This window comes from Leptodactylus fuscus, chromosome 2 (assembly GCF_031893055.1).
Source record: "Leptodactylus fuscus isolate aLepFus1 chromosome 2, aLepFus1.hap2, whole genome shotgun sequence".
NCBI lineage: Eukaryota > Metazoa > Chordata > Amphibia > Anura > Leptodactylidae > Leptodactylus > Leptodactylus fuscus.
Window position 1 is genome coordinate 125956282 of NC_134266.1, and position 19709 is coordinate 125975990.

Sequence of the window (19709 nt, forward strand, 5' to 3'; positions counted from 1 at the left end):
TTGTGACCTCTGCACAGCTTCTACTTCTACTCTATTTTTTGGTGGTGTTGCACCAGAGTTTTTGCAACAAATAGAACATTTTGGCCGTTACACTTTAATACAAAATTGCATGAAGGTGTGAATGAATGTGAAGTGATAATGGTATTTTCACAATGTACCAGGTGTCTATTAGGGTGTAAGGTCATTATATAAATTTTTGTTATTTTATAATTTGACATCAGAATCTCAGTAAACCTGATGAGAAAAAACTGCATCTGATGGGGCACAAATTTCTGTGATGTTCTGCCCATACCGCAGCCCATAATCATACATGTTTATAATTATAGATATAGATTATAGATATAGGAATTATAGATTTGAAGATAATTTGTAGATTTATAATTGTAGATATATAAGAGCTAGATATATAGGAATGTATATGATTCTCACGATATGACATAACTTTCAGGTATTCTATATGTAGCTTCATGATGCATATATATGGTAACTTCATGTGATCATGCATCAGTTCCATATAGCCTGACCGCACTCTAAGATATTGTGCGTATCTAAAACTAGTTATAGCAAAATGGTAGACTTTTAGTCTTCTGTATTACAGATGTAACATCCAGACCTCACACAGTTCGACTGAACTGAACTTAGATCACAACAGAACTCTTTAGTGATTTAAGTTCAGAAGAACCACGGGTGTTCGGTTTTATGGCCACATACCATTTATCTGACACCACCCTAAATCTGAAGTAGAAGTAATAGAAATAAATTTTTACAATGTTACAGGAAAGACTACTCTATATCATAATTATAATTATTGTTTATAGCAGCTGTGCATTTCCTTATACATGGATTTTCCTATATTTTTTTACTCTGTAATACAGCACAGCCAAATCCTGTTCTAAGTTTCTGTTTTACTCAATGGTTGAGAAATCACAGTCCAATAGCCAATCACTATGAAAATGATAAAGCTGTAATTATATTAAAAACCACTATTATATTTCTCTATATAGGAAGCATTTAAATATAATTATACATCAGTAAAAAGAACACAGAAGCATTGTGCCGCAATCTATACAAACCAAAGCAATTGCACAGCAAGAAAGGGAACATTCGGAGGACGGGAGGAGAATGCAGGTATTGTAAAGATCGCAGAGTAATCAAAGTGTGAGGCATTTTGTGACTGTAAAATAGCATGGAAAATTACATGTTTTAAAGCTGAAGATGCTATACTGTTCACATACAATAAAAAATTTATTGTGTTAGACTTTGTAATTATCTATAGCAAAAAATAATCCTAGAAGGTGAATAATGATAGCAAATGGACAGTGCTCAACATAATAGGTAGACCAGAGTTAAAAGGCCACTTTCTTTCAATCCATTCTGTCTCTATCTCCGCATGCCCACACACTATAAAACACCCCCAAATCCCACACAGAAGCCAAATACCATAGTCAGGAGGAAGCCAGTGGTTGATACACAGGATGAGCATCATTATTAGCAGCTGAGCAGGAGAGACTAGCTAGATTACAGGCTGATAGCTGAATAATCTCACAAGTTCATTTTCTGTTCATGAAGTATAATAGCTGGAACAGATCAGTTGGAAGAACTACAGCTTTGGACACCGAAGTCCCCAGGATCAAGTCCTGACAGTGGCGCTTCCATAGATTTGAACTTCTATTGCTGTATTACTTTACCAAAGATTACTTTATATGGTTGCTGAGTGTTACACATTAGAGAAGAGCGAGTAATGTTCGATCGAGTAGGTGTTCAATCGAATACTATGGTATTCGAGATACTTGTACTCGATCAAACACTACTAGCTGTTCGAAGTTTAAGGTTCGATGCAGAACCAGCGTTGATTGGCAGAATCCTATACATTCTGCCAATCAACGCTGGTTCTTCTCTTACCTTTAGAAGTCTTCTCCGTGCAGCGTCCCCGCGGCATCTTCTGGCTGGAATTCACTCTGCCTAGGCATCCGGCCTAGGTAGAGCTGACTGCGCGTGCGCGGGCATGCCCTCGCATGCGCAGTCGGCTCTGCCTAGTCCCCGATGCCTAGGCAGAGTGAATTCTAGCCGGAAGACGCCGCGGGGGCGCTGCGCCAGGAGAAGACTTCAAGGAAAATCCAGCCCGACCGTCACTCGTGGACTTGGTAAGTATAATTTTATAATTTTGCGTACCCCTGAAACGAGCATTTCCCCCATAGACTATAATGGGGTTCGAAATCCGTTCGAACAGTCAAACAGTGTGTGGCTGTTCGAATCAGATTTCGAACCTCGAACATTTTAGTGTTCACTCATCTCTATTACACATATTTGCAATAGGATAACCAATTGTGAGCTTATTGTCAGGAAATCCTCTAGAAAAGAAGATTGTCCAAATCAGACAATCCATTAATTTTTTTTCACCAACAATATTGAAGATAAACACAAAAGAAAAGAAACCCCAGTCTTATCATCAACATTTTCCTTACGAAAAATAATGCAGACTGATTATTCATTCTCATTCATTCTAGCCATTCTACCATCCAGATCTTTCTGTAAGCATTTTTCTATAGTCTCTATAATAAAGTGATATTCCAAGTGCTTTTTAATAGAGATGAGCGAACAGTAAAATGTTCGATATTCAATATTCGTTTCGAGTAGCCGCTCAATATTCGACTACATCGAATCAAATATCGAATCCTATTATACTCTATGGGGGAAAAATGCTCGTTTCCGGGGTAGGCAACATTCGATCAAATTGAACTTACCAAGTCCACGAGTGAGGGTCGGGCTGGATCCTCCGAGAAGTCTTCTCCGTGCCGCGTCCCCGCGGCGTCTTCCGGCTCTGAATTCATTCTGCCAGGCATCAAGCCTGGGCAGAGCCGACTGCGCATACCCGCACTACAAGAAAATGGCTGCTTACAGTCAAAGCGGCCATTTTCTTGTAGCGTGGGCAAGCGCAGTCGGCTCTGCCCAGGCCCGATGCCTGGCAGAGTGAATTCAGAGCCGGAAGACGCCACAGGGACGCTGTGCGGAGAAGACTTCTAAAGATAGGAGAAGAACCAGCGTTGATTAGCCGACTGTATAGCATTCGGCCAATCAACGCTGGTTCTGCATCAAATTTTTCCATTCGAATAGTGAGTAGTATTCGATTGAGTACGAGTATTTAGAATACTGTAGTATTCGATCGAATACCTACTCGATCGAACACTACTCGCTCATCTCTACTTTTTAACTCTCTAGTGAGAATTAAAATAATAAACACTGTACACTCACCTCCCATTCAGCTAGGAATCCAGCAAGTAGTCTCCGACTGTGTGTCCATCACGTGAGCATGTCAGTCATGTCAATCTGCTCCTGAGCAATGAAGTTCTATATAGGGAGCATCATCACTCAGACACTGATTGACTGATAGGCTCTCATGCAGGCAGAAGGTAAACAAAGACCAGGGACCTGAATTGAGACACTCCTCTAGATCCCACGCCAAATAGAGAGGAGTCTATTATTTTATGCCTCTCTTAGGGGTTAAGAAAAGATTTTGGAAAACCCCTTTAAAAATGTATCACAAGTCTGTTCTGATCTTTTACTTATATTTAATTTGAATTGAATGTAATCAAATCATCCAAATCCTTACAATGATTTATATTCCATTCGGAAAGTCTCAGCTTCCTATGTGTCCAGCTCCTCCTAATCTCCTAAAGTCGACAACATTTCAACAAAAGGGATTTAAAAGTATGAGAACTTTATGTGTTCTTGCTATTAAACACCCTATTGATCAGCAAAGTACTCACTGCAGATTACAATACTTGATTTAGAACTTGATTCTTAAGTAAACTAGCGTAAGAAAATCACTCAAGGATAAGTTTATAACTGACTTGGAAAACACGTTACATCCACTTCCCTCAGTTCCATAGAAAATATGTGAATAATGCCAGTTTAGTAATATATCGCACCAACATAGCACATCATATTTTATGGTAGGTTTAGTGTTCTTTTTGACGCCATTCACAGTTTTTGTTGCATTACTTAACGGATAGGTCAATAAATTTCTGTATACTTGTAATACACAGGACGTGGTCAAGCAACTGAAATGCAATTATTTGGTATGTATGATGTAGGCTAATGGATATAAGCAGAATAAATGATATTTGTAATGATACATAAGAAATGTAGTTAAGCAGTGCATTGTATCTAAGTCAGCCATTGTAACTCATACTAGCAGTAAAAACCTTTTGATAAAAACAGAAATACGTGTCAATTCCCTCTTTTCTGGGTGATGGATCAATAAAAGGTCTTGGAAATAGAGAGGTGTTTCTGTCGCTGCATCAGTGCACCATCAGCAAAGTGTTAGGGATAATCACTTCAGTTTTTGCTTGTTCTGGAAATCTTACATTCTCTACTTAACTTGATAACACTCCAACTGGGAATAGGATTTGTGTACAGCAAGACCTCTGGGCCACTGCGGATGTACAGGCTGATGATGAATAAAATATCGAGCGGTGGAGGACAGCGAGACAGCAACAAGCCAATATTAGACCACATAGAAACTAAGCCAATAAATGATCCCATAACAGGTAAGATCTCGACTCGTGAAATACCAACAACATAACAAGTCAGCAGGAATCTCCATTTTATAGAGAGAGAAATGTGAAAAGAAATTATCCTGTACAGCCTTATACTACATGGTCTGTTTCACATGAGTGGCTTCACGGCAGTCTGCTGGACAGCTTATTTCTAGGATAGATGGCCAAAGCAACATCTCAGTGTATATGTATACACGGCTTCATTTGAGCAACCAGTTCTGTAGCATTATTTGCAGATATAGTTACGGAAAATTTCATTATGACCTTGTTCTATAAAAGGGGACGTATCATATATTTAATTTAAGTTTCATTCACGTAAGTCTGAATAAGAGAAATAAAAATGTGTAAATTCCATCACAATTCACACTGAAGGAACTGTGGACATGCTATTTCAAAAAGTGGCCATGGCTTAAGATAGGACAAAGCACACAAAATTCTGAATAAGAAAATGAATAGGTGGTATAAATTTAGATTAGACAGTCTATAGATGCGCAAAATGTATCATCCAATTCAAGCCACAGTCATAGATGAGTTGTAGCCAGCTCTTATAAAAATATAATCGGATGACAAAAAAAGGGGATGAAGCGGAGCCTCGACCAAGTTCTGCTACTGGTAGTGCACACAAGCCTACAAGCTGTGTGGCATAAAACACAAGAATCAGAATTTACGTGTCTGCTCCTAACCCCGTCCACTCCTTCCTGCTTCCCGATGCTGCTCTGTCTCTCTGCTTTGGACATACTGCTGTGACATCATCTGTGCCCAGAGCAGAGAGACAGGAGTTGCAAGTGTGTGGTTGCTGAAAATAATGTAAATCAATTACAAAAATGATTAGTGTCCTGGAAATAAGGAGGTAATTCATTCTCACATTTCAATGGCCTCATATAGACACAAACAAAGATAGAATATTGCTTTATGATAACACACCATAGAACCATGTTATGATTTTTATGATGCACATATGAACATTTCCAGCCAAGAGGAAAGAGAAGCGAAGGTGCATCTGTTAAATTGTCAATTATCAAAAAAATAAAATAAATTAGAAAAAAAAAACCTAAAAAAACAACAACAGTTGATCGATGTGTTCCTATTTTATTGCAATATATATTTATTGTACACTGTTGGGTTTCTACCGGTATATAATACTGCATATCAATGAGGACGTGAAAGGTCCTCTTTGAAATGAATAAACAAAGGCTACAGTCTTACCTTGTTGATGTCAATGTGGCAGACTTGCTTTTTTCAGGGCTTTGGCCATGTTTGCTTAGTATATTGTGAATGTGAGTAAATTTTGGTCTGTCATTCCTGTCCTTTTGCCAGCAATCTAACATCAACTGGTGAAGAGGAGGGGGACAGTTTACTGGTGCTGGAAGCCTGAATCCATCTTCTATAGCCTTGATGACCTAAAATTGTCAAATGTAGAAAATAAAACAAAATTCATTGTATTATCATAACATTAAAAAATACAGTTATAAGATCTGATTTTCAGTGGTTAGCTCCGAAGCCTTGCGGTGCTGGAGTCCAAATACAACATCTATATTCTGTCTAGGAACACAGAAAGGAGTTACTGGTAGAAAGTTATGTTTACATGTATAGGCTGCCATCTTACCATGTGCCTTTCACTGTTGATTGTGTGTCATGGTTGTGTGATTCATGCTCGGTACTTATACCTGTACTATTTGTATTCTTATAGTTTTACCATATCTACATCATGTTGACCAATAAATAGTTAGACTATGGAAAAACAGTCTGCTTATTTGGAAGACAGAAAAGTTTTATGCGGCATGTCAGACTACACACTGTGAGAACGTGTAAGAAGACAGAACAATCTGCAAGGAGTTTGTATGTTCTCCCCGTGTTTGCGTGGGTTTCCTCTGGGTACTCCGGGTTTCCCCCCACGCTCCAAAGACACACTGATAGGGGATGTAGATTATGGGCCCTATATGGGACAGTCACTGTAAATGTTTGTAAAGTGTTGTGGATTATGATTGTGCTATATAAGTAAGCTAAATAAATACATAAATAAAAAATAAATTGATTTCTGAAGGGTAAAATCATTTTTTGCTTGAAAGATAAAACTAAACGATATCAATAATCTTTCCAAACTCACATCCTGATTGGACATGTCCCAGTAAGGTCTTTCACCATAGGACATGATCTCCCACATGACTATGCCAAAACTCCAGACATCACTTGCAGTGCTGTAACGTCGATACTGGATTGCTTCTGGTGCTGACCATAAGACTGTGCTCTTACCACCCTGAAGTAAACAATAAAAAAAATACATACATGACAGTAAACGGAATACACTGAATATCATTATGAAATATTCAGTTCTCCTGATTTCTATGTTTTTCAGAATAATTATATTCTACATAAAATAACATTTCTAGGTAATCTGTGTTGTGGGATTCCTCTGTATTCCTCCTGTAAATGTATGAGTAAACTGACAACTGAGTGTAACCATTCCCCTTGTGAAAGGTGTCAGTCCATACATATTCTCACACTGTTTTATCAATGCTGAGCGGGTCAGACTTTATAGAGGAGGGGGTCAGCCACTCCTGGCACTCAAGATGTTTCCCAGTGACTTCAGAGATTGGGCCAGAAGTAAGCAGGCAGCAGCACGCTAGAAAAGGTTGACTTCACTGAGAACATCCATTTGCTCTCACTGCCATCGGGTCAAAAAACAAGCAAACCAATTTAATTGACTTGTTAGTATGTTTCCTGACCTGATGCCAGTGTTAGGGCCTGGATGCTCGCAATGCAGTTAACCCTTGATAGTGTTACCTCTGTCTTCTTCCTCCAGGTCCAATCACTGCTAGTGTTAACTCCACTTCTTACTTACATAACTCTCCTGCAGGCCATGGCCGTGGAAGGACATTTCTGACAGTCAGTCAGGAACGCCCTTCCTCACAGCAGCATCTATAGCTCTGTACTGTGAGAGCAGGGAGGAACATCTCCCCCAGTACTCGTCTATGGAGGAGCACTATCAGGAGGGAAGGGATGCGTTCCTCCCCGCTCTCACAGTACAGCGCTATAGGCACTGCTGTGAGGAAGGGGTGTTCCTGACTAACTGTCAAAAATGTCCTTCTGACGGTGAAGAGCTATGTGATACGCGTGTATCACATTGAAAGCAATAGGTAAAAAAGCCTCCCATTGAGTTCAATGGGTAGCGAGCGTAAAACCGAACCCATTGAAGTCAATGGGATTCTGTTTTACTGTGCTCACTCTGACACGTGTTTACGTGTCAGAATGAGTGGCGCATTACTCCGTGTGAATGCAGCCTTATAGAATGCATACAATGACAAGTGTGAGAAGCTTCAATAGTCTCCATAGTAATTGTTCATCGGGCCTGGATCTCACTCCCAAAGATGATGATCCACTACAAAATAGTAGTGCTCATTTACTGCTAGAAAAATGGTGCCTTTGGTTTTCTGGGCTAAAAATATTAATTACTAATTCTAAGGATAGTTAATCAATATTAGACTGTGTGGGTCAGATGACCAGCACACTCACACATCAGCTGTTCTTAGCAGCTAATACACAGACAGTTCTGTTCTTTGTGTACTGGTCAAGTGAGTAGATGCTATAATAACCTGATATGGCCAATACACAGAGAAGGGCATTCTCTGTGTATCTGCTGCTGAGAACAGTTCATTGATGGAGATGCCAAGTGTTGGACCCGCACAGATCAGAAAATGACTTCTTATCCAATCCTAAACAATGACTAGTCATATTAATAAATAGTAAATAATCCAAATTCAGTTTCTCTTACATTTGTATTCCGTACCATGGTGGAAAACACAGTATCAAGTTTATCGTCTTGAAATTGTCGAAATCCAGATATCTTGCAGACAAGGTTAGAATTAACAAGTATTTTATGAGCAGCAAGACATTTATGAATGTAACTCATCTCTGTTAGGTACTTCATTCCTGAGGCTATACCAGTTAGCATTCCCACAAGTTGAGGTACGGACAATTGTCCCTCATTTTTCTGTAAAAACACAAGGAACACCATTTGTCAAAAGAAAATAAAACACATATGGAAATTCATATTCATATAATAAACCTGCTAGATTTCTACAGTACATATACAATATGATTTAAGTGTAACTATCCTTTTTTTTTTCCTTTTGACTATTGTGTAGGAATGTATGTTTAACTGTGTTATAAAATACTTTATTAAAAGATTTTGCTCTAAACATGGCTCTAAAGTCCCTCCTTACAAATGCTATGGCCGGGCCCCACGGACCAGAAGTGGCTCGCTTTGCCGGCGGCTTTCCCGTAGATACAATGGGAACAGAAAGTCCACGGAGGAAAACTCAGTGAACTTTCTGTTCAAAGCGCTGTGTGGAAAATCACGATGCGTTCCCACTGCGGTTTTTCCCGCAACACTTTGGCGCTGCATATCGTCCCATGGGGCCTTAGCCTAAGGCGAGGCCTTGCAAGCCCCACTGGCTAGATAGTGAGCAAGAAGAGGGATGAGCTGTGAAGGCAGACAAGAGGGGGCTGTGCACAGCAATGCAGAGCTCAGTGCTAGCAGGCAGAAGACAGACGGGGACAGTGGCAGGTTGTATAGAGGGCAGGGAGTGTAGAGGCTGTATGTAATGCTAGTCTTAGGCAGTGTTTATAGTGCACACTATGTATCCTGTATATGGAACAGATTCTCCTTATCAACACCGCTCAGGAGACCCAATGTTCTAATTAAAATAACACCATTTAGTAAAAGGTAGCAAAGTCTAATAAATTCAATTACAAAAATGTTAGACAAACACCCCTTTCACAATAGTAAAAAAAAAATGAAATGACAGTTACACTTTAACATTAGAATTTTTTCAACAAACCGTGTTAAAAATTTTGAATTTCAGGAACATCTGCAAGGAGTTTGTATGTTCTCCCTGTGTTTGCGTGGATTTCCTCCCATTATACAAAGACATACTGATAGGGGAAAAAAAGTACATTGTGATCCCTATATGGGGCTCACAATCTACATTTAAAAAAAAAAAATTGAATTTCAAGACGATTCATTAATTTTCTTTAACACCATAAAAATCCTTTTTTTTACATTCATTTACATCATCATTTACATAAAGGAATATTTTAACTGAGGATTAAACTAATGTTTGTTTCCAATTCTCAAAAAAAATTACTTCAACTGCTAGAACAAATAGTTTATGTTACACCTAGACAACCAGATATTAAAAGCTCTATATATTGTTGAACTTTGATTTTGGACAATTATCCATCGGATCACTGAATGTAACAGGGATATAGTGCCATGCTGCTTGGCTCTGCATGATTTCCTCCTCTTATATTCAGTGATCTGAAAGTCTGATAAAGGTCTAGGTAGGACCCAAACGTCAGAGACTAAGTCATATGGATTGCTTTTTAATAAACCTATTCTGAAGTGCAAAATAACATTGGAGTGCTGGGGTCACTCATTCTTGTACAAATTGGGATAGGTTCCTCTCTAAGCACCCATACTCTCCAAAGTGTCATATTATTTTGATATATCAAAGTCAAGAGATCAAAAAATTATTTTATTCTAAAAAAAATCTTATGAAAGTCAGTCAAATTCCTACCAACAAAACCTGGCAAGGTATTGTATGACCTTTGTTTTGTGCATGGATGATGTTAATATACTGAAATATGCACATGTTCCTGTTGCTCATAGATTGCTGCAGATAGTTCTCTCTGAGGTATAATTTAGATTGTCTTGTCCTAGAGTTTTAATCCCTTTCCTGACATTTGAGGTACCTGTATCTCATAATTATAGATTAGAGAATTTTTCAAAAATTTGATTCGGCAACTTCGCCAAATTTTCCTACTCCATCCAAATTAATTAACAGCGAATCACATTAAAAAAACAACTATTTCCTGGCTACAGAGAGCATATATAGTGATGTAGAAAACTGTGACTTGCAGTGGTTTTTTGAGATGTCCCACTAGGGAACTTGAACCAGTGATGCACTGATCACTGGTTCAGCACTACGTATATACTGCAATACACGTACAGTATATTGCAGTCTATAGAGGAAGTCAGCCTATGCAAACACAGGCTGACTTCCTCACTTCTGGGCAGGATCAACCAGGTACTGGGGGATACTAGAAGCCCAGGGTGATTAGCCAGACCCCGGGCTGCAGAAGATGTATGTCGGCACCTCCTGATCTCACCGCAGGGTGTGCCAAGGGAGACATGTAGCATGGCAGAACCCATTGGATGATGTGGTTATGTTTGACTGCAACATCCAAAGGTTAAAACCGAGCTGTGCTCCAACCGAGGGTTATGGAGCAGAGTGTTAGCTGTAACTGACAGACGCTGTGGGCGATAGGGAAGGGGTTAAAGGGCTGTGACATCACAAGGCTCGCTGGTTGCTGATTGGCTGCATGCATGGCATTGTGAGTGACACTGCATTCCCAGATTTCCTTGCCCCATGTCCTAACGTGCAGTAGCCATTTTAGAAAAAATGTGATTTGTTACCACGAAGCCTGAGGAAACCTGAATTCCATTAGAATCGAATATTTCCTGAAATTCAGATCGAATTCCACTTTGTCAGCCTTGAATTGCTCATCTCTAGTCATAATGTATGAATCGTTGAAATGGTGCAGGCTCAGGAACTGGGTGGTTTTATTTCTGATACCCACATTCAAGTTCCACTTCTAGAGTCCTATGCCAAAGTGCTTTACATTACCATATATGGAACTTCATCTTGTACTTGTTGATATAAGGCTTTAATGTAGATGCTCAGCCATGGAAACCTAAGCCATGAAGCTCCCAGAATACAGTTTTTTGCATTAATGTAAGAGGAATTATAGCACTCTGCTGGGCATTTGCTACTTTTAATGTATTATGCACCTCTGTGCTCACCAACCCCACTCTGTAAGTTTTAGTGGTCTGCCACTTTATGACTGAGATGCTGAGGTTCCTAGACTCTTTCCCTTTTCAATAACACCATTCCTCACAATTGATCATGGAATATCTAGGAGTGGAGCATTTCATGAACTGACTTATTGTAGCAGTGGAATACTATTACAATACCACATAGAATTCAGTGAGGTCTTTAGAATGACCTAGGGGAATGAATAAAACACTAACATTCAATGACTAAGAAGGGTGCTCGGGTATTTTTGTGAGTATAGTATATGTAGAAGATGTTATTTAAGACAAAATGCAAAAACCTTACCTAAAATACAGAGTGTACATTCATTTTGTGTTTTGTAAGTCCTCCGAACATAACTATAACAGGACTCTATAGACAGAATTCCATTGATATAAACAGGATTCTATAGACAGAATTCCACTGATATAAATGTGTCTCATTCACAATGGTGCACCCTGAAGCTTATATGCTAATTTGGGTTGTCTCGTAAAAGCTTTCCATATTTTGCCATAATCAGCTCATACAAATTCTCTGATGTTTTGCTTTGTTTTCCCACCTCCAACCTTCTATTTTCTTTGCACCTTTTATGTTTTTCCAGGCATAATTGTGCTATTGTGGAACATCGTTTTCATGTTCTGTGTAAGTGCTGAAGGGGAGGGAATTTTAATTTCCTATCTTAAATGGAATAATGCAATAAACTGAAGCGGCACACAAATATCCATCTTAAAAGCTGCCGGATTCCGAGTGGACAACTGTCCTTGATGTATTTTACTCAGATAACAGTCATAAATTGATAAAAGATGTTAGCATTCATTTACTGCTTGTATTATACATGGATTAAAAGAAAAAGCTATGTGGTAGAAAATAAGATTAAAAACCATAGATCATAGATATTTTTTTTTACAATATATAATGTACTTTTCATTGTAGAAAGAATATTGTTATATTAATATAGAGATATACAATGGTTTTAAAATTCTATTTCTCAATATTGTTATGCTAATCCCTTGGATACTTCACACTTACAAACAATAAAGTTTTCTAAAATAAGTCTCTAGTCTCTTTTATCAATGAAAGTATTGTAGATATAAGGTCTAAGCACTACTGAGTATGGCTGTCTACCATACGTCAGGTAGCCATACAAAACACAGGGCTCTGGAATGCATTTATATATGGGGGATGGATTTGGTTCTGGATTACAGTACATGTCCAGGTAAGTGCATTACACTAAACTACTATATCCGATTGGGTCTGTGTGTGGTCATGCATTGTGAAGAGTGAATTTTGTTGGTATGTCCTAATATTGTGTTGATTTGGTTAAGGAGAAATTGAAGTCCTTAAACAGTATGGACACATCTGTATGTGAGACCTCTTATCAAAATATAAAACCATGTATCCTGTTACATTAGTCTATCCTCCTAATACATTGGATGGTGCGGTATGTCAAGTGTAAGTCATGTACTGTCAGTGGGCTAAGCACCACAGCAGCAAGGCTGCCTAAACTGGAAGCCATACTCATATATCCAATAGGTCTACTCAGACATAGAAGCTGCTATGGGGCTCGACAAATAACGGGGCCCATTTCCACTTAGACCTAGTCTGCAACTACTGATAACTAGAGATGAGCGAGTAGTATTCGATCAAGTAGGTATTCGATTGAATACTACGGTATTTGAAATACTCGTACTCGATCGAGTACCACTCGCTATTCGAATGGAAAAGTTCAATGCAGAACCAGCATTGATTGTCCGAATGCTATACAGTCGGCCAATCAACGCTGGTTCTTCTCCTACCTTTAGAAGTCTTCTCCGTGCAGCTTCCCCGGGGTGTCTTCCGGCTCTGAATTCACTCTGCCGGGCATTGGGCCTGGACAGAGCCGACTGCGCATGCCCGCTTGTAGTGCGGGCATGCACAGTCAGCTCTGCCCAGGCCCGATGCCTGGCAGAGTGAATTCAGAGCCGGAAAATGCCGCGGGGACGCTGCAAGGAGAAGACTGCATGGAGGATCCAGCCCGACCCTTTCTCGTGGACTTGGTAAGTATAATTTGATTGAATGTTGCCTGAAGCGAGCATTTTCCCCCCATAGAGGATAATAGGGTTCGATATTCGATTCGAGTAGTCAAATATTGAGGGGCTACTCGAAACGAATATCGAATCTCAAACATTTTACTGTTCGCTTATCTCTACTGATAACTATGGATGATGAAAAGAAATATTGAAAGCTGAATGCACCGTTACTTTTCTGTGACATGATAAAGTTACCGCAACATCATTATGTGCTTTATCCTTGTATTGTGACATCACTATGTGCAGTATCATTGTACTCTGACATTATTGTGTACAATGTCCCAGTACTGTGATATCACTGAGTGCATTATCTGTACTCTAAAATCACTGTGTGCCTTATCCCTATGTGTAAAAGGGGCCAAAATAATTGTACACTTTCAAGTTCTAACCTTGCTGTTTAAGGTAGTCATAGTAGAATGAGGCCTCACTACAAGTTTTGCTATGGGGCTACACAGTTGCTTGTTATTTCCAGGATCATTAGATATGGGATTTACCTTATGTAACCAAGTTCTTACGTTATGTATCCAAATTCTATATGGTTTTATGAAAATAAAGCCATATAGAATTTATTAATGTCACAATACAAAATACATATTTTTAGATTGACTTGCAAATATATAGTACATACCCTCAAAAATGAATCCAGCACGCCATTGCCCATATACTCCATAACCGTCATCATTGTATTGCCTATAAAGTAGAAGGATATTTTTATGAATGTCAAATATATAGAGATAATAAAGCTGAGATGAAAAGGGTGGGACCTAATAAACTTAAAGGTTATACTATGAAACTAAAGGATGATAGACTCAGGGGAGATATCAGGATGAGCTATTTGATGAAAATGGAGCAAGTAAAGGAAATGATTTGACATAAAGAATACATAATGAGACATATAAAGTTTATAAGGTGCAAACAGGAAAGCTTGCCAGATGTTAGCTCAATAGGACAAGGTAACACAAGTAGAAAACAGAATGAAATGGGAAACAGAATAAAGCCTGTAATTCAGGGGAACCTGTCCTGGCAAAAGACCAAACGGAACCCGTCCTCAAATCATGTAATTCTTACCTCTGGTGATCACTCCTTCAAGGCGTATGATGTTCGGATGATCAAACTGTCCCATGATGCTCGCCTCTGCCAGAAATGAGCGCTTCTGTTTTTCTGAACAGCCTGCTCTCAGGGTCTGTATGGCGACAGGTAGCTCTCTTTTGCTTGGAAGTTTCAGACAACCCTTGCATATCTCACCATATTCTCCTGAAAAAAAACCTCAAGATTAGATGTCAGTTGTTTATCTAGAAAAAGTGACTTTCCCGTCACAATATAATTTGTAATTGTATATTCATTAAAAAAATATTCTTATGGTCCTTTGCAACTATATCAGAAACATTATAAGAATTTGTCAAAATTTAAGAGAACGGGGGAAGTCATCAATTGTTCTATGCCAGTTTTCTGGAATAGAGGGATGATATGGTGACACACATTTGGAGCAATCGACCCTCTGATATTGCCGTAATATTGTTGGCTTAAACTAATACCAATATCTCTGGCACTGGGGCACATACCTGCAAATCTAATTCAGTGCACTGTTAGCTTTGCATCAGTATATACAATGTCACATTGTACAAGACATGAAAGGCCCTCTTTAAATAAAATACTTTTGTTATACGTCTTCTTCAAACAGTATTGTGTGATAGATTCGATGATCTCTGCTATTTCTGTTATGGAAATAGACATCAATTCTCCATTGTGCATTTTTGGTTGATCTGTATCTGAATTATATTTGTAGAATTTGTCTTGATATCAAAATGTGATGAGTATATAGAGGTTAGTGTCAGGACTGAAATGACAAGGAGGAGTGATCTGTTATAGGATGCAACCATGTGTAAACTATCCGCTAGCGTGTAATAGCTGGAGGAGGTTATTGCTGAGGCTTAATGTGTGAACTATACATCCAGCTGGAGGGTCCTATAGCTGGGATCCCCCAAAAATACCTTCAATTAGCAAAACACTGTAATGACGTTCTTTTTTAAATAAGGGAACGTCCCACCCCACAGCTTTCAAAAAACTTTGCCGATTGGGCACTTCTACTAAGGACCTTATAACCAATATATACATAGACTCCTATCTTCTCCAGAAGAATGCTCTTCTCCAACTCATAAGTATATGTCTAAATGGGAGGAGACTCGACTTGTTCGGCACGGTTTGCCATGACTCATAGGCACAGTGTGTGTCTAAGATTTCTATTGGTACTTGATTCTGCATACAATAAGTTGTTGCAGTGTGTATCTTTCTTGCGTGGACTGTGTTGGGGTGAGATTTATGCTCAACTTGCAGTCTAAGTGAAGGATGAGTGCAAGAGTGAAGTGAATTGACAGTTGCTCTCACGTCACATTTTAGGGTGGCCCGTACATGACAGGTGCCCACACATAGATGAGGGTAATCTGTGTGGACCTGTGCCAGTCAAAACTGAAAGATCATTTCACAACCACAAGCCTCAACCACGTGTTTCTTCCTTGGCAAGGTTATATCTTGTAGGGCTAGGTTATATTTAAAAATATCCCTCTATCATATGTCCGTGTCAGTATTTTTCATTGATAAGAATGATTGGGTGACACCAAAGGAAGTTTAGGTGCCTCTACGTTTTTGGAAATAGGTTTACATTCCTGATGAATGTAAACACAAACCCCCCCACAAATTTTACATAAATGCTTATGTATTAATACCTAATGTTTTGGAATTACAGCAGAAAACAAACATCGCACATATATTATTAGAATGAAAGACTTACATATTTAGATCTGCTCCAGTTCTCAAGTACTTCTCTTTTCAGTAAAATTCATGCAGTCATGCTTGCTGACCTGAACAAATCTGTTGATGGCTCCAGTGTCCTTACTGACACTAAACACTTGTCACTATCATCTTCTTTCATTCTATCACAGTTATCTGATTTCCTCACCAACTGCGAGGCCCACTAACTTAACCTTGTGTTCTGATGTCTTTATAGTCTCTGCACACACTAATACGTGCAGTCACAGAGAAAGTCATGGATCAATATACCTATATATCTGTATTTTTCCTGTCTATCTAGAGATTGTGCGGATAAAGTGCCCAACACTCCAAGTAAAATATTCAGTAAATTCTTTGGCTGTATATATACATAGGTTTGCCCAATTAGAAGATTTTTTTTTTTTTTTTTTTTTAAAGACAGTTTATAACTGCATTGTAAAATGTTGATACAAATAAACCATGCCCATTTTCCTGCATTAAAATGCAAAGTGATGAGAATTGCACAAAAGTCTTCAAAATAGGCACAAATGCATTATAAATCATGAATTAATTAATTATAAATCATGAGTAGGGTTGAGAGATCGTGTTCGGAAAAGATCGGATTCCGATCGCCGATCGAGAAAATTTTGCGATCGCGATCAGAATTCCGAACACTATCTTTCACAGTGGGATCGAGATCGGTACAATTTCCCACAATGCTTTGCTTAGCCTTCACACTGAGTGAATACTCAGTATATAGTGTATACTCAGTATGAAGGCTCCGCTGCAGTTCCATAGGAATGAATGGAAGCAGCCGGCACACAGCCTTAACCCCCTGTGCGCCGGCTGTCTCCATTCATTCTAATGGGAGACTAAACTAACATCTCTAGTAGCTACTTACCTCGAGAGATGGCTGCTCCGCTGCTCCGGTGTTCTTCTTTGCCTCGCTGCCGCTCCACGCTGCAGTCTTCTTGCCTCACTGCCCCGCCTCCCAGGTTAGTGTTTAAAGAGCTAGGAAGGCAGGGCTTGTGGCTTAGGAGAGTGTGGGCGGGTACAGGGTGCAGAGACGTGACGTCTCCCCTCCCAGTACCCGCCCACACTCTCCTAACCTGGGAGGCAGGGGGCAGCGAGGCAAGAAGACTGCAGTGTAGAGTGGCAGCGAGGCGAGGAACAACACCGGAGCAGCCATCTCTGGAGGTAAGTGGAAACCAGGGGGGGGGGGGGGGGGATAAGTAGCCTTAGGATTAAAAAAAAAATCCTCTGGCTACTTAGTGATTCACTACATGGCGTGGATTCTAACAATTAAAGTGTTCAATTGTTAGATTCCATGCTGTATAGTGAATAGGATTGCTTTTAAAATCCGATCTCCGATTAATAAAAAAAATTCCATTGACTTGCATTGGGATCGGAATTGGGATCGAGATCGGGTTCAAATGAAAAATGATTGGAAATCAGATTTTAAAATCGATCCTGAAAAGTCAAGATCGGCTCAACCCTAATCATGAGCAAGCAGCATAAATCTTTAAATATAGTATGAAATAGAAGAAAATAGATACAGCTTTAATGCTCAAAGAAGTTGCACTGCTGGTGTAAAATATTGTGCTAGCACAGCAAATACTTTGAATTACTGGGATTTCTCCCTTTCACTGCCCCTAACAACACCCTGAGCTCTTTCTTGACCCCCACACAGAGTCTCCACACAGTAGTGAAGTCTGTATGTGGGCCAAGATTACTTGTGGACATTCAAAAGTAGGTTAATGGCCATGAGTAACTTTTCCTAATGCAAGGACTCTTTTGTGCTGCAAGAGTGCTCATACTAGTATGTGCCAGAAATGCATCCCAATTTTTAGTTTTATTAATAATTGTGATACATTTCAGGAGCAAGGAGATTGCACCAGACACAGTATAGCCAATGAGTGTGATTGGGCACTTTACATAAGATAGTCCAGGGTTACTCTAATTTATTGCTTTTTAAATATTGCATTGCAATCATTAACTGTGTGCCATTAAAAAAACAAACAAAAAAAACCCAGCAAACTACAGTATCAGAATTGAATCCTAATGAAACATCCGAACAATGTAGCTGAAAAGACAGTACTTGGAAGCAAGTTGGAAAAATGTGAGCCACATGGGTGATTAGCTAGCTTACGCGTTTCTGAATAAAGATTCCTTAGTTGTAGCTACGACTAAGGAATCTTTATTCTGAAACGGGTAAGCTAGCTAGTCACCCATGTGGCTCACTGCATAATTCTATCTATGTAAAAATGCTTGCTGAAGAATTTTATGATCTTTAATTGCATCTTTATTAAAAGTTAAATTTTATGGAAGAAGTCTTTGCTGGACTTTTGCAATGCAAATTTTCCTGGATACATGTCTTCGGGCCGTGAAGATTTTCCGTGTATTGGCTGTCTTCAGGAACATGAGTTTGGATACATTTTTTGTTAAATACCTGCAAGTTGAACCTGAACTTCCCCTCCCCCCTCCCTTCTATATGGAAAAATGTTAGCTGAAGATCATCAAAGTTGTGCCACATTGCACCAGATATGTGCCTAATATGGCCATGTTTACACCAGTATCTAGTCATAACCTAGTAAATCTAGGCCAATATTTCAGTGAAAGTAGAATAAAGAAATCAGTAAGGACAAAAAATGTAAATATTTGTGAGTTGCTTTTATTAATTTGCTCACAGGTTGGTTTAGAGCACATTCACAAGATGTGGTTAAAACACTTGTTTTTGCCAAGATTCTGCAAAAGCTATGGCAATTTGCTGCCATTTCTACATCACCCTGTGAATATTCCTTTAGAAGAAAACCTTATTGTAATATTATCAATTATTCAAGCACAAGGCCAATGACTAATGAAAGCTTGTTTTCTATTTAGCCAAACAATATTAAGCAATGCTTTGCTTTTTACTGCATTGTTGTTAAAATCTCAAGCTATCATAAAGCCCAAATTACCAGAAATTATCCTCTATAACTCATAAAATATATACTTTTGTGTAATGACAATTTAATTAATGTGCTATAATTAAGGAAAAGTGAAAGGGAAATGTACTAAGTAGCAATGATTAACATTAAGATGTTGTATTGATTGCTAAACTCATTAGTCGTGATGATTCTAATACACTGTACTAATGCACTTAAAGTGTTCTAATGAAAATAATGCTATTGTAAATGGTCATATAACAAGACAATTGCGATACTTAGTTAATTAGAGCATTTACAGAAGTAGTCTTTGTTAGCTTGAAGCTGATTCCTTGATGCATTGTGGACCCCCCCCCGAATGGACTACTGAACGCATTGGCCAGCGATGTGCAGTGAAAGCACTATAGTCTATGGGGTCCGTGTGCTTTCCACGCGCTGCCCGCACAAGTTATGCGGACATGAAAGTAGATCAAAAAGTACTTTTCTGTCCGCATGTTCTGTGCGGACACCGCGCAG

At 39.1% G+C, this 19709-nt stretch overlaps 1 protein-coding gene across 2 annotated transcripts in view; it reads right to left on the bottom strand.

Moving 5' to 3' along the window:
* Window positions 1-19709, bottom strand: part of EPHA10 (EPH receptor A10) — a 589871-nt gene that overhangs the window by 9091 nt on the left and 561071 nt on the right. For both annotated transcript variants that reach the window (XM_075264483.1, XM_075264482.1), the window contains exons 11-15: window positions 14572-14757; window positions 14132-14193; window positions 8332-8550; window positions 6667-6816; window positions 5766-5959 (exon numbers count right to left, since the gene is read on the bottom strand). In XM_075264483.1, coding sequence (XP_075120584.1) covers window positions 5766-5959; window positions 6667-6816; window positions 8332-8550; window positions 14132-14193; window positions 14572-14757 — 811 coding nt within the window. The remainder of the gene's footprint in view (window positions 1-5765; window positions 5960-6666; window positions 6817-8331; window positions 8551-14131; window positions 14194-14571; window positions 14758-19709) is intronic.